The sequence below is a fragment of the Equus asinus genome, chromosome 6, assembly GCF_041296235.1.
Source record: "Equus asinus isolate D_3611 breed Donkey chromosome 6, EquAss-T2T_v2, whole genome shotgun sequence".
NCBI lineage: Eukaryota > Metazoa > Chordata > Mammalia > Perissodactyla > Equidae > Equus > Equus asinus.
In genome coordinates this window covers 80,954,993-80,971,069 of record NC_091795.1, presented here as the reverse complement: position 1 = coordinate 80,971,069, position 16,077 = coordinate 80,954,993, and the positions used below count along the sequence as shown (strand labels likewise).

The window sequence follows — 16,077 nt, the reverse complement described above, 5'->3', positions numbered from 1 at the left end:
AGTCCTAGAGAAAAATGAGAAAACTCTTGCTTTTCTGTGAATTTTGACAAATATATTATGAAATGTATCCACCATTATAGTATTGTACAGGAGAGGTTCACTGCCCTAGAAATACTCTGTGCTCTGCTTACTCATCTTGATCTTTTTAGAAAACTATTTAAAAATGTAAAAATCATTCTTCATTTGTAAGCCGTACAGAAACATGTGGGTCAGATTGATCCACAGGCCATAGTCTGCCAAGTCCGATGTAATGGGTCAGTGTGATGTTCTTTGGGATTTCCACAGGGTCCTGATCTATTCAGACTATATTTTGACAGAGAGCAGGAGAATGAACATGGCCTTACGAGTGTGAGGGCTCTGTGAGTATATACTATTATCTGTTCCATGTAAATGTGAACTTCCTGATCCTTTTTCCTGAGTGAGGTAGAAAATAATGCATTTGGTCCAGTCACTGGCCACATTCCATGCATCTGAGGCCACACTGATGTGCTCTAGCAAAGACTGCTTGGCACTTGCATGGCAGCTGCCATCAGGACTGCTACTTGGTTGAGCTTGCAGTAACTGGCAGTCATTTTCTCAGATCTATCAAGTTTTTGCAGGGGCTGGACCTGTGAATTAAATGCAGACTTGATAGGCGCCACCACTTCTGCATCCTTGAAATCCTTAAAGGTGACACCAAGCCCCCGTCCCCCTGGACGGCGATGTTATTTTATGCACTCGGGTGCAGCTTCAGAGGTGTCCATTTTGCCTTCCCCACCAGGATAGCTCTTACCCACAGGCCAAAGGCCTAATGTGGGAGTTTCTTAAATTTCTAAGTATGTTGAGATCACGCTGGTGGCTCTTTGGGGAATGGTTTGGAGGAGCCAGAAGTGAAAGTAAGGACACCAGTTGGGAAGCAGTTGCATTGGTCCAGGTGAGAGATAAGTTGGTCTGGACAAGTTGGTGGTGGTGGGTTTGGAGAGAAAACAGATGTACCCAAGACATATTTTGGCGTTGCAATTGCCTGTATTTACTGACTGATGGGATATACTGGTAAAAGACCCCTGCCAAAGCAAGACTGACTTGAGCAGCTGGGTTGATAGTAGAGCCTTTTGTTGAGACGGTAGAGACAGTGATGGGGGTGGCGAGGCAGGAACTGGAAATCAAGAGTTTGGTTTTGAACATATTAAGCGAACTTGGATTTTGTAAGACATTAAAGCTGAGCTGTCTATTAGGCAGTTGGATATAGATCTTAAACTCAGAAGAGAATTCTGCATTAGAGATAGTGCAAAGAGTCAGCAGCATTATGATTGTCTAGAAAACCATGAGAATGAGTTAAAGTACACTGGGAAGGAGGATAAAAAGAGATGAGAAGAGAGTTCGTGGCTAAGACCTGGGAAAGCCCAGCATTTAGAGGTTGATAGAAGAGGAAATGCTGACAATGGGTAATCTCTATCACATAAAGATGGAGATAGAATGGCCAGTTGACGCTGGTGGAAAAAGAAATTGGTGAGGTGCAGTGGTGTCCCTAATGAGTCTAACACCTGGAGCAAGTAATTTTAATGTTTATTGAGTTAATGATAAGTTACAATCTTGTGAAATTTCAGTTGTACATTATTGTTTGTCAGTCGTGTTGTAGGTACACCCCTTCACCCTTTGTGCCCACCCCCCACCCCACCTTTTCCCTGGTAGCCACTAATCTATTCTCTTTGTCCACATGTTTAAATTCCTCATATGAGTGGAGTCATCCAGAGATTGTCCTTCTCTATCTGGCTTATTTCACTTAACATAATTCCCTCAAGGTCCATCCATGTTGTTGCAAATGGGACGATTTTGTTCTTTTTTACGGCTGAGTAGTGTTCCATTGTATATATATACCACATCTTCTTTATCCAATCATCTGTTGATGGGCACTTAGGTTGCTTCCATGTCTTGGCTATTGTAAATAATGCTGCAATAAACATTGGGGTGCATAGGACTTTTGGAATTGCTGACTTCAAGCTCTTTGGATAGATACCCAGTAATGGGATAGCTGGGTCATATGGTAGTTCTATTTTTAATTTTTTGAGGAATCTCCATACTGTTTTCCATAGTGGCTGCACCAGTTTGCGTTCCCACCAGCAGTATATGAGGGTTCCTTTTTGGGAGCAGGTAATTTTTAAAACACAGATGATAATAATAGCTAGAAAAGAAAAGTTTATTAAACTTTGTTTATATAACCATGCTAGTAAAATTTTTGAAAATAAAAATAAAATTTACACTACAAAACAAGAAAAAACTAATGGATCAATACTTTTAAATTACATTAATGTATTTTCAGGAAAAAAAGGAAGAAAAAATATATGAAGAAATGTTTCCAAGCGAGTGAATTCCGCAAGGTTCAGAGAACCAGTTGCCTGTAGAATGATGGAATTGAAGTAACTCAAGTGTGGTTTCTTCGTGTTTTCAGTAACCGGGCTCTTGTTATGCCGCGGCCCTGTTCTGCAGGGAAATGCAGGACTCAGGGCCACGCTGTGCCCACGTGAGCTGGGACAGTTGCGAACCGTTTCAGATGTGCTCTCAGAACACACGCATATAGCTGGGTCTGTGTGCGTCAGAGGCCAACTGGATAACTGCGAGTTCTCTCAAGTAACTTCCTTGTTAATTAAAGCATAAGAAATAGAAAGGTGCTGTGTTGAAGCTGACCTATATATTATTAAAGTCAACAGTGGCTGAGCAATTGTTTGGAACTTAGATTAATGAAAGGTTTTTCAGAAAGAAGTGTTTTGTCACTGACATTGTTTTGTTGCTGGCACATGGTGATAATAAAAAGCAGACTGATTTTTAGTCAGTTGTATTGTTTTAAAATTATCTGTAGGCTCCTTGATTGCCCTAACTGCCTGGGCCTTTGTGTGTCACGGAGGTGTAGTTTTAAGGAGAAAGCTGTTAGCAGAATCAAAGGGCATATAAAGATAAAGAGGAGGACTGATGGCCAGAGCCCTCGAAACTCCCAATCTGTAGTATCTCAACTGAAGTCTCAAATTTCTGGGAGATTTCACTTCTGAGAAAAGATGGCACATGGAATACATACATTTACCTTGGATCTCTATCAAAACTCCATTAAAATGACATTTAAAGGGATTAAGTAAAAAAGAGAAACTCAGAAAGACAAGAAAAACAGGAGGACTCAACAGCAGCAAGATTTTGGAAGCTGGGAAGCATAAGGACAGATGGTAAATGGCTTAGCAGATTCAAGAATATGGAACTATAGACTGGTAGTGAGGAAAGCCAAGAGCCCCTGGGCTTACTCTGCACTAAATGTCCGAGGACTGGGAAGTTGGTGGCATCAGGTTCATCTGGATGTAGGGGTGAAGAAGGGGACTAAAATAAAAGAGAATTGATTGGAAAATTCATAGATGCCAAGGACCTTTCTCCCGCTTTGCACAGAAGACCGGAGGTTTGGAGAAAGTGAAATGGAGGATCTATGATTTGGGGGACAGGGGACAGAGATGAGGCAAGGATACTGTACTAAAAACAAAGGGATTCAGTGGACCTACGCTCCCTGGAGCTGAGGCCTCCTCCTCGTCCCCGTTCCTGGAACACAGGCCTTGCGACCTTCACAGCGCAGGCGGGAGACTGGAGAAGTCTCTGCAGAACCTGACCAGCCCAAAAGGAGAGACGTAAAGACACTGACATCCAGGTTCGCCCACAAAACAGTTCAAGTAGATTATCCCGCACTGAAGTTCACGGTTGTTAAGCCACACCCTTGCCCTCAGGGCTTCCATCAGCTTTTTAGTCTTACCATAAAAAGGTAGCCAAGGATTTCCAGACGCCTGAAGAAAGTCTTTAACATGAAAGGTAGACACCAAAATGAACAAACAGAAAAAAGCAGCTTAGAGGAAATTGAGAAGGTGTAGGAAGGAAAAACCAATAATGCAACAAAAAGACTGGCATTAAGATCCTCAGCGTAGACAGGGATGATGCTGCAGCCATGCGACAAGAATAGGATGCTGTTAAAGGGAGTGTGCAGAGAACAAAATAGAGCTCTTGGAAGTTAAAAATATAGAATTGGAAAACAATAGAAAGTATAGATGATGGAATCACCTAGAAGATCGGGCAAACAGAAAGAAAGATAGAAACTAGTAGAGAAAAAGATTTTTTAAAAATTAGAGGACTGGTGCGGGAGATCTAGTATCTCCTTTCTAGATCCAGAAAGAAAGACAGAGTAAACCGAGGGGAGGAAGTGATCATGGAGGGATTCAAGAACGTCTCTCAGAACTGCAGAGCATGAGTTTCCTTGGTGAAGGGGCCACCTGACTGAAAATGTTGAGCACGATGAGTGAAAACAGCTCCACCCTCAGGTGCACCGTTGAGGAAGTTCAGAACTGAGAGAAGAGTCCTACACGCTTTCAGGGTGAAAACAACAACTGTCACCGCCAAAGAAAGGAGTAAGAAACAGGGAGACTTCCGATTTCTCAAACAGCCACACTGGAAACTAGAAGACAATGGAGCAGTGCCCTCAGAATTCTGAAGGAAATTATTCCCCACCTAGAGCTCTAAACCCCGCCAAACAATCAATTAAATCGCAGTTTTTCAAAATCCTGAGACAGGACTTCGATTGCTCAGGGAGCGGGGTATTTAAGAAGGTGGCAGCTCCCATTGAGACTAGATTGGTTAAAGTGGCGAGGAAGCAGTTTTCCAAAAGAGAGATTCAGCTCAAACCTGAGGAGAGAGAAGTCTGAGGCAGCTCTTTTCGAGAATATGCCAGGTCAGCGCTGAACAATAGAAATACAATATGAGCTATGTATGTAATTTAAAATTTTCTAGTAGCCACATTAAAAAAAGAAAAAAAATACAGGTGAAATGAAATTTAATAATTTATTTTTAGTAATTTAATAATTATAATAATACATTTGTAAATTTAGTAATTTATTTAAACCAGTAAACGTATTATTATAAAATATTATTTAACACAATAAAATTATTTCAGCATGTCATCAGTATAATCATACTAGTGAGATATTTTATGGGGGTTTTTTTTTTGGTTAAAAGCTTCAGAATCCATCCAGCATGTATTTTACACTCACAGCACATTTCAGTTTGGACCAGCCAGTGTCAAGTGCTCCACGGCCACACATGGTTAGTGGCTGCCATATTGGACGGTGCAGGGCTAAGCAGTCAAAAATGCTAAGTAAAAGGCAGCGAAGGGATTCAAGTTGAAACTAGATTGTAAGAATTTGTAGCATAGTTCTTTTTTTTTCTGAAACACTGGTCTTTGCTCCAGAAGTAGTTGGAAGGGATTCTTTAGATAGAATTGGTGTTCAAGGTAGGAAGTCAATGGGGCCGGCCCCATGGCCAAGTGGTTCAGTTCACGCTCTGATTCGCCAGTTTCTCCAGTTGGGGATCCTGGGTGTGGACATGGCACCGCTCATCAAGCCATGCTGAGGAGGCATCCCACATGCCACAACTAGAAGGACCCACAACTGAAAATACGCAACTATGTACTGGGGGACTTTGGGGAGAAAAAGGAAAAATAAAATCTTTAAAGAAAAAAGGTAGAAAGTCAAGAGAATGAGTGCATTTCGGGCGATAATGAGAACACTATTAGCCTGACAATGTCTGAAGACCTGAATGGAATGGAACAATTCATTTTCTTAGCAAGGGCAAAGAGTAGGTTCAGTAAGAATAGGGAAGCAAATGAAATGACAAGAAAAAAGCGTTTCAGTTAGATTGGGAGTAGGAGATTAGAACACAGCTCCATATCTCAAAAATGGTATAGCACTATGTAGGGCTGTGCTGAACTCTGAGCAAAGGGAGTGGAGATGGAAGTCAGTGCTAGGAAGTCAAGAAACAGTGAGATAGGGGCCAGCCCAGTCGCGCAGCGGTTAAGTTTGCACGTTCAGCTTCGGTGGCTTGGGGTTCGCTGGTTTGGGTCCCGGGTACGGACATGGCACTGCTTGGCAAGCCATGCTGTGGTAGGCGTCCCACATATAAAGTAGAGGAAGATGGGCACGGATGTTAGCTCAGGGCCAGTCTTCCTCAAAAAAAAAAAAAAAAAGAAAGAAAAGAAACAATGAGATAAATGGATCTGCTTGTTTCATCGTGGGATGATGGTTTCATTTTTCTTAAGGTAGTACTGGGAGTCCTCTTGGCCACTTGTGTGCCAGAGGAGAGAGTGGACTTCCTTGATGTACGTGGTGTGGGGGCTAGTGGGGTCATTTCCCCATGCGTCCTCCAACAAAGTCCATAATCTGGAGCCTTATCTCCCCACCCACCGCTCTTTAGTTTTATTTTATGATTAAGACACACACACACACACATGCTCGCACTATTTGTAAAGTTCATGCCATACGGAAATGTAGAAGATAGAAGTCCTCAGTAAAGTTCTCTTTCCTTAAATAATTGCTATTATCGGTTTGTCACATATCCTTTCAAAGATTTTCCTATATGTATATAAGCCTATTTTTAGAGAAAATGTGTATTACACTTTATATATTGTTCTGTAACTGGCTCTTTTGACTTAAATGTTGTGGACATCTTTCCATGCTAGACAGTACATCGTTCTTTTTATAGGCTGCAAAATATTTTCCTGTTGCTTCATAAGTTGAACAGAAGCTGTTGATATGTGTGTAGAATATTTCCATATTCCTCCTACTATAGTTGCTGTTACAACAATCATTCTTGTGCATATTTCTTTGTGTACTTCTGAAAGCTTTCTGTAGAAAATTCCTAAAGGTTGGGTCAGAGGGAGGCGCGTTTAAGTTTTTGATAAATCTTGCCAAATTGCCCTTTAGACAGTTGTTGCCCTTCACATTCCCACCCACAGGGGATGAATAGTCGGGCAGCCACACTGCTGGCCCACACCCGATCGCATCAACCTTTTAAATCTTTTCTCGTCTGATAGGAGAGTAATGATACCTCACAGCGTTTTAGTATCATTTCTCTGGTTATGTGTGAAGTTGAACATATTTTCAAATGTCTATTTGCCGTTTGTGTTTCTTCCATAAATTGCCTGGTCACATCCTTTGCTAGTTTTTCTATTTGATGTTTTGTCTTTTTTTGTACTGATTTGAAGGATCCCTTTCTATTTTATAGGTAGCAAAATTTTGCCAAGTATCTTTTACCAGCTTATCCCTTGACTTTCAAGGATAACATTTTTAAATTTTAGGAAGTAAAATATTTCTTTTTTTGTCTAACTTTGATCTTATTCTAAGATGAGCTCTCTCCTGTATTTCCTTCTAGTGTTTTTATGATTGTGTGTTGTTGCTGTTTTTTATTTTGCTGGTAAGATTCGCCCTAAGCTAACATCTGTTTCAAATCTTCCTCCTTTTTTTCTTCTTTCCCGCCCAAAGCCCAGGTACATGGTTGTGTATAGTTGTAGGTTCTTCTGGTTCTTCTATGTGAGTCACCAGCACAACACAGCTACTGACAGACGAGTGACGTGGTTCCGTGCCTGGGAACCTGAGTCCCTGAAGCAGAGTGTGCCAAACTTTAACTGCTGGGCCATCGGGGCTGGCTCATATGATTGTGTTTTTTGTTAATATTTAAATTTTTACCTATATTGGATGTATTTTTGTGTATGGTGTGAAGTTCTATGGAACTTTAAAATATAGAGTTAAGTAGTAGAAATAACTTTAGTTTTTCTACTCTTTTCTGTCACAGGGAAGCACTTGGAGAATATTTAGATGGGAAAAAGGAAAGTGAGGAAGATCAAAGCAAAAGCTACAAGCAGAAAGAAGAGAGCCGACTGGTATGAACTGGGGAGCAAATGCATGCTGTCAGTCCCGTAGGACCAGGGAGCTGGGCTGGGTCATGGTTTTCGTATTTAGACCATAAGAAACTCAGTAGAGATTTTATGTTCCTCTCTGGGCAGAACTGAATCTGAATCTTGCCTGTTTTTAGAGCTCTCTAGAAGTGAGCTTTCATATTATGATTTCTTAGATTGATGCTGTCTCTTCTTTGCTCATACATTTTTCATGGTATTCACCTTTCATAGGATAAAGTCCAAATGTTTAGCCTGACATTCAAGGCTTTTTGTAGTGTGTTCCCATGTGGCTTTTTTTTTTTTTGATTCTTTTTTTGTAAATTTTTCCTTTTTCTCCCTAAAGCCCCCAAGGTACATAGTTGTATATTTTTATTGTGGGTCCTTCTAGCTGTGGCATGTGGGATGCCGCCTCAGCATGGCCTGATGAGTGGTGCCATGACTGCACCCAGGATCTGAGCAGACAAAACCCTGGGCCGCTGAAGCAGAGATCGAGAGCTTAACCACTCGGCCACGGGGCCAGCCCCTGTTCCCATCTTAACTTTCCAGTCTTATCTCCCATTGTTACCTAATTTGGGCCATCCACTTTGGCTAGGCTGACCCACTCACTCACCTCCAGTGGGCTCTGTTCTTCCTGCTGTGTGCCTTTGAGCATCTGGAATGTCCAGCTCCTCCCCTCCCCTCTTCTTTCCTCCTCTCCTCTCCTTTTTTTCCTTCTCCTCTCTTCCCAGCAGGCTGTGTTCCTGTACTTTAAGACCATCTCAAGTCCCAACTCCCCTATGAATTCCTCTGTAACTCAGGCTGAACTTCTTTAATTCACACATCGAATACTTCTTGTCTATACCATTCATTTCATTTTAGATAGTTTTCTGCCTCGTATGACTTTTCAAATGTGTGTGCATGAGGTGTCCCCAGTGAAATTTTCAGCTCTATGACAGTGAGAGCCTTTTCGTGTGCCTGTGGAGTAGTGCATAGCTTGTAGTCCATAAACACGAGAAAGAAATTATTGATTGCTCTCCCATGGCAATGACAGGGCTCCTGGGATATTTAGTAAAAAAGACTTGGAGCAAGGGGTGCAGTAGGGATAAACAGCAGTTCGAAACAGCAAACCAGGACTGCCAGAGGGCCACGTTTGGTGAATTGCTCAATGAACTGCATTGACATTGATACTGTCAGAAATGAGGTCTGGAAAAGAGCTCACCAAGCTGGCTGGTCAGGGCAGCTTATAGGGAGAAAGTGGGACTTGAGCTGGGTCTTAGAAAATGGGTAGAATTTATAAAAGTGGAGAGAAGAGAGATCATTTCTGGTAGAAATGGAAATGTACTTACTGGGAGAAAAAATATTCAAGTTACTGAAATATTATTATAGAGTGTAGAGATATATAGAGAGAATTGAATCACCTTATTGTACCGTGTCAGGGATAAGATATTTTACTGTAGAGGAAAGAATATTGAATTGCCGTGGGCTCTTATTCCAGGGCTGTTGCTTACAGTGAAGTGCACGAGTCTTGTCACCTCTTTGTACTTAGGTTACTTCGTCTAAAGGTTTGACGATCTCTGAGCAGTTCTGTATGGGATGGAAAGGATATTATGTATAATCTTGAAGATACTGTTGTATTTTATTCTGATATGGTTTTGAAAATGCAGACATACGGTTCATCCGAGTACTCTTTGAGTGTAAAACCGAAGAGATAATATCGTTTTCATTAGCAGCTTTTCAAGGTTCCTTTCACTTAGTATTTAAGTCATGAACAGTGTTGGCATCGAGGAGAAATGTGTACAAAAAAATGCTACCTTCCTCAACATCAAGGTGTTAACCACTTCTGCTCTAAGACCTGGGCAGAGGGGCCCCTGCCCTTGGCCATATACCTTGTTAATGATTTTTTCATGGTAATTCTTTCTGTTTCCTGTTTAATCTTGATTTATTCCAAGTTTATAAAGATGTTCTTCCATTTTTTCTTCTAGAAGCTTTATTGTTCTACCGTTTATATTTTGGCCTATAATCTCTCTGGAATTTATTTTTGTGTGTGGTGTAAAGGTAGGGCTCAAGGTTCATTGTTTTCCGTATGGATTGTTAATTAACCCAGCACCATTTGTTGAAAAGATGATCCTTCTCCACTGCCTTGCAGTGCACCTGTGTCACGAATTGGGTGCTTATACATGTGTGTGTGTGTGTGAATTATAATTTTAAAATATTTCGATATGTAGTATGTGGACCTCCATTTAAACTCTTCCCCTGGGTTTCACAAGTGTTAAGGGTGTGTCTGCTGGTCTGTTGGTGACAGTGACATTTTCAATTTACTTTGAGTCTTAAATGCTTGATTCAGAAATTTCTGATGTTTGCATTGTCTGAATAGAAAATAGAAAATTGCTCAAAACTGCAGGAAAGCCGTTACTTCCTTACGCATGTAAAACCATTTGGTACAAGTGATACAGCTGCAGGCATTTAAAAAAGTCTGGAGAACCCAAGATATCTGGGTTAAGGCTCTGTTCTGTACTCATTAAAACTGCATCTCAAAATCTCTATAGAAGAGTGAGATGAGGTAGAGTCTCTGATCGTTTCAGTCGCTCCTTGGCGCAGAGAGGTTTAAGGTTCTTAGTTCAGAAATGACTTGAGAGTTGGAGAATTTGTAAGTTCCAAAACAGACTTGGAAAAACTTAGGCATAACCTAAGGATACCTGAACTTTTTGTTGAAATCATGACATCAAAAAAGGCCAAGAGTGGGGGGCCGGCCTGGTGGCACAGCGGTTAAGTTCACACGCTCTGCTTCAGTGGCCCGGGGTTCGCTGGTTCAGATCCCAGGTGTGGACCTAGCACCACTTATCAAGCCATGCTGTGGCAGGTGTCCCACATATAAATAGAGGAAGATGGGCACAGATATTAGCTCGGAGCCAATCTTCCTCAACAAAAAGAGGAGGTTTGGCAGTGGATGTTAGCTCAGGGCCAATCTTTCTCAAAAAAAAAAAAAAAAGGCCAGGAGTGAAGATACTAACTATGGAATTTATTTGCAAAGAGGGATTAAGAAGGGAGGTACCAATAGCAAAATTCCTGAGCCCATTAAGGGAGAGGGCAGTGCAGCCAGCTACAGGTCTCTCCTGTATTAGAGCCTCTCTAACAAAAGATCCCGCATAACATTAGCTTAAACAGGATAGAAGCTTATTTCTCTGCCTCACTTAATAGTTCAGAGCATACGCAGTCCAGGGCTGGTATGGGGGCTTCTCGATGTTGGGAACCTCGTCTCCTTCTGCCCTTCCTTAGGTGGCCTTCATCTGCTCATCACATCCTACTTTACCACATTGGAGCCTGGGAGAAGGGAGAAAAGCGGACAGCAGGGGGTGCACCTTTTCCCTTCAAGGCACAATCCAGAAGTGGCATGTATCACTCCTGCTCATGTGCTATTGATCAGATCATATTCTAGCTGCAAGGGAGTTTGGGAGCTGTATCTATTTTGGGAGGTCAAATGCCCAGCTAAAATTTGGATGTTCTATTACTGGAAGTAGAGGCGGACGTGGACGTTGGAGGACAGCTAGCATTATCTGCCTCACTTTCCAACTGAGATCCTTAGGAAGGGCCCTGGCAGGGTCATTCACTTGGGGGTCTACTGGGCAGAGAGCTGAGATGTAGCCAGAGGGCATGCCAGCGTCCTGTTGGCTGATCCCTACTCTGACGAGACTAAACTAAAGTGCGTTCAGAGTTGTGGAGTGCTATTAAATTGTGAGCTGTAACATCACGGCACAAATGTCCTGATGGAAATGGCATGCTAAATGGATGTTATTCTTAAAAGTCTTAAGGTAGCTTCTGATTCCTGCTTGGCTGGATGGAAGAGCTACAGACAATTGTGCAAAATGTTCTTAACTTTAGAAATTCCTATCTGTTTTCAGAAATTGGCTAAACTACTGCTCTGTGGCACTGAGTTGGTGACCAATGTCCAGGTAGCCGCGGATATCAGAGAGACCCACAGGCGAGTTGAAGAAGAGGAGATAAAGCGTCAGAGGTGAGGAATGCCCTGCTCTGCAGCCCGGTGGATGTGAAGATGTCGATCTCCTCTGTGGGTCCCTAAATTCTCCCCAGTCCTTGGAAAGTGGCTTTGTCACACTTAGTTTAGTAGAATCCTCTTCTCTGCCCCTTATGAATCTTCCCTCTCTCCTTTCCTTCCCCACCTTGTTGCTTCCCTCCCTTCACCCTCCCTTCCGCACCTATTTCACCTGATCTGTGCCAACCCGTGTGGCTGCACAGGGGAGTGAACATGCCCTCTGCTGTTGGTGTTCACAGTCTAGTCGAGATAGACATGGAAACACCCGAACATAATTTGTGTTAAAATGACCGTTTATATAAAGAGTTGTGGAAATATATTTGAAGAGCCCTTTAATTCTCTTTGGAGAGATATGAGAAAACTTTTTAGGCAAAGTGGCATTTGAGTTGGGACATAAGGGATGAAAGAGAGTTGGAGGAGTTAGGAAGTGGGCATTTTAGGCAGAGGAGACAGCTGTGCAGAGGCGTGAGATCCCATAATATACTTGGGAATGGCGTGATAGTGAAGGATGTATGGGGGGGTGGGTGGAAGAAAAGAGATGAGGCTAAGAAGGTAGATTGGGCTGTCCTGGGTTTAAATTAAGCAAAATGACAGACCCATAAACATCTCAGTGTTATGTACAAATGTAGCAGTGTATTAAAGAATAGTAAAGACTGTATGCCTAGAAGGATGGAGGGTGAGAGGGACAATGGGAACCCATGCAGACCCTCAGCTCCAGTCCTCAGCAGGCAGGCTGCCGCGCACACCCATCTTCCCAGGTCTCAGGTTGCTCAACAGGGAGGCAGACGTAAACTGCTTAGGATTAAACTTTTTTGGTTTGCACACAGAAGTGGCTTGATGTCAGCAGGAACAGAGGTCCTCATTTCAACTCTTCCTTTGACCTGTTCTTCAGTTAATTTCTTAAATATAGTTCAATGAGAAGAGTGGCCCACTTGACCATTTTCGTCCGTCTCAGCATCTACATACACCGTATGATTTTAAGAGCATTTTTACTTGTCAGCAAAAGTGGTTCCTCCATTAGCACCTTTACCAGCTTCACCAGTGTGTAATTGTCAACTTTATTGAAACTTCCCGCTGCTTGTCATGGGCTGGCAGGAACTGAGTTGGCTGATCCCCAGCAGGGTCAGCTTGTGAAAGGCCCTGAGTGCCATGCCAATGGGTTAGGCTTCATTCTATAGCCATTGAGGAAAAATTGGAGGGCTTAGGTGCAGAGTTACAAGATAAATGTAGATTTTGAAAAGATGACCTGACAGCTGTTTCTCATTTCTTGAAGAAAAAAATCCGTTGAATTATAATATGTACCATGTGCCCTGGCTTGGAAGGTGGAGCAGGGGGTGGGAAAGGGGAGGAGAGAGGGGATCACTAGATGATTAACTTGTCACTCCTGTCTCTTGTTTGCAGAAATCTTATAGGATTACAGTCTGTTAAAGTTGGGAGAGAGTCTCTGGCATGTGTTCCAGCCCCTGTTCTCAGAAGGGACCTCATAGCCTTCAACCAGGGATTGAAGGTCCCATCCTCAGTATACTCCATCACAGAGTTTCTTTGGAATTTCTGGAAAGACCACCCTTATTTCCATTTCTAATGGTGGAGTTTCTCTGTTTGTACATTCCACTGCTCATTTATTGATAATTTAGGAGAGTAATGGCCAGACCCTTGAGGTCCTGTTGATAATGAAAATTAATAATATGAGTACCGTTTCTTAAGTGGCTGCTATGCTGAGCATCTGTGCTAACCATCATCTTATTTATTTACTTATTTTTTTCACCTTTAAATACAATTTATTGGTTTATCTGTGGTAAGAAATTTTATCCATTTTTTTTTCTTTTTAAAAAATTGTATTGGGGTCATATTGGCTTGCAACATTGTGTAAATTTCAGGTTTACATCAATATATGTCAGCTTCTGTATAGACTGGATCATGTTTACCATCAGCAGTCCAGTTTTTGTGTGTCACCATACACACGTGCCCCTTTACCACTTTTGCCCTCCCCCCACTTCCCCTCTAGTAACCACTAATCTGTTCTCCTTGTCTGTTTGTGTTTATCTTTCACATATGAGTGAAATCATATGGTATTTGTGTTTCTCTGTCTGACTTATTTCACTTAGCATTATACCCTCAAGGTCCATCCATGTTGTTGCAAATGGCCCAATTTTGTCTTTTTTTAATACCTGAGTATATTCGATTGTATGTATATATACACCACATCTTTATCCATTCCTCTGTTAACGGGCACTTGGGTTGGTTCCATGTCTTGGATACTGTGAATAAGAGCATCATCCTGTTTAATCCTGACAGCAGCCATACGAAGGTAGATATTTTCATCCTCTCCAGTTTAGAGATGAGAAAAATGGGGCTTGGGAAGTTAAGCAACTTGTCTAAAGTTGAGAGTCAGTAGCGAAGTCAGCACTTGAACACAGGTTATGTGACTCGAGTGACTAAATATTTAACTACTGTGTCCCCATCTTACTCAGAAGTATGTGACAATTGACTCGATCTGTGTGTATGTTAATCTATGTATGTTAATATATATATACACACATATATCTGTATATGTTAATGTTGATCTGTTTTTGTTGTGTGTCACTTTGTTTGTTTGATCTCAGCTATTTATAGTCAAGCATTAAACTAAAAGATTTCTCAGAGCCTGGTTGGGTCTTGGGCGGGTGTATGTGAAGCGGTGCTTGGTGCCCGGGCCCTGTATTCGTAGACTCTTGAGAGCCTATCTGCCCTGTTGGAAGGCAGCGTCTGGGGCGGGGCTGGCATGGCCTGCATGTTTGTATTTGCAGACTTGAAAAGCTGGAGAATGAAGTCAAGACCAGCCAGGACAAATTCGATGAAATCACTGCCAAGTGGGAGGAGGGCAAACAGAAGAGGATTCCCCAGGCCCTGTGGGACATGCTCAACACCCAGCAGTTGCACTGCGCTGCGCTGATAGAAGATAAGAACAAGCTTATCAGTGAGTTACAGCAGGTGAGAGGCCGGGGCTGCGCAATCCCAGCCCCGTGGGATCTGGCTGGGGGGCTTAACTTTTCCTGAATGGAAAAATGTGGAGGCCTCACTTCATTATTCATAATGCTGCGCAACTCAGGCAATAAACTTTTAACCAGAAAAAAAGCTTTGTAGTAATTTTATAAAGAAAGATGTACTTTCATAGCAAATGCTGTTTCAGATTTTATGTTTTGAGTGAAGGAATGGGGTTAGTCTGCAGTGGGTGCGTTCCCATGTTGGAACCTGGACATTAGTTGCTCAGCGGGCACACCCTGGGCTTTCCGGGAGCTCACAGGGAGATTAGCAACAAGTGGTGATGGAGGGGTTCGGGCCTGTGCTGCTCAGTCAGAGCTTTGTCCCAACTGGAGCCCACTCCTCGCCATCCGCCCGTGCTTCCTCCTAGGCCTTCTCAGACGCTTCTGGAGCCACCTTCCCTTTGTACAGTTGTAATTCCTAGTGTTCACAGGTGCTGACGAGGGGCTCCAGCTGGAGTGTGCTTGACACCTCTTGCTTCTGTCTGTTTGTGACCAATCTTTGACATGCTTTTTGCTAGGAGTTAAAAACAAAGGATGACCAGTATGTGAAAGATTTGAAGAAACAGTCAGATGACATCTGCCTGCTCCTGGAGAGGATGGAAGAACAAGTGAAGAATGTCATGAAAACCTTTCGTCAGGAGCTGCATCACATTGAGGTAACAGGGTGTGAGAGAACTGCTTTCTGCCCTTGGGACGCCCTGGGGGAGGAGGGCCAGGTCTGGTCTACCCATCTCAGGAGGGTCCCACATGTCTCTGTCCTCTGTCTCTGCTCTAGGGTTTCATTAATTTATTTGCTCATTTATTCACTCATGTAACAAATATTCATCAAATGTCTATATGCCGGGCACTGTCCTGGGGGCTGGGGGTACTGCCACGAACAAAACAGAGCCCTCGATGGAGCCTCTATTTGTTCTAGTAGGAGACAGCTAGGCAATAAACAGATCAATTACTAGATATAGAATTTGACAAGTGGTGATAACTGCTTTGAAAGAAAATAGAACAGGTAAGGTAAGAGGAGTGGAGGGAGGGTGTTAGTGTTCCCTAACCATAGGCGTGTGTGAGCCATTTATTTGATTTATTTAGGGCCATTGGGGATGGGGGGTTGGGAAAGGGGAGTGCCAACCAGGATTCAGGAATCAGTACTTTGAATTTGGATGAAATGTTAGGGATTGAGATTGAGATAGGCTTTTCCAAAATGGAAGAGAGCCAAGAGTGTGGGGGACCTCTCTCTTTCGATCACTGTAGACTCGTTTCTGTGCTCGCAGGCCTACTTACCCATCATGAGCTCCATGCTGCCTTTT

General features: G+C 42.6%; 1 protein-coding gene across 3 annotated transcripts in view; it reads left to right on the top strand.

Annotated features, from left to right (window-relative positions):
- DRC1 (dynein regulatory complex subunit 1) overlaps positions 1-16,077 on the top strand; it is a 41,542-nt gene that overhangs the window by 1,154 nt on the left and 24,311 nt on the right. For all 3 annotated transcript variants that reach the window (XM_044772099.2, XM_044772097.2, XM_014843535.2), the window contains exons 2-5: positions 7,621-7,708; positions 11,602-11,714; positions 14,540-14,723; positions 15,295-15,432. In XM_044772099.2, the coding sequence (XP_044628034.1) occupies positions 7,621-7,708; positions 11,602-11,714; positions 14,540-14,723; positions 15,295-15,432 (523 nt within the window). The remainder of the gene's footprint in view (positions 1-7,620; positions 7,709-11,601; positions 11,715-14,539; positions 14,724-15,294; positions 15,433-16,077) is intronic.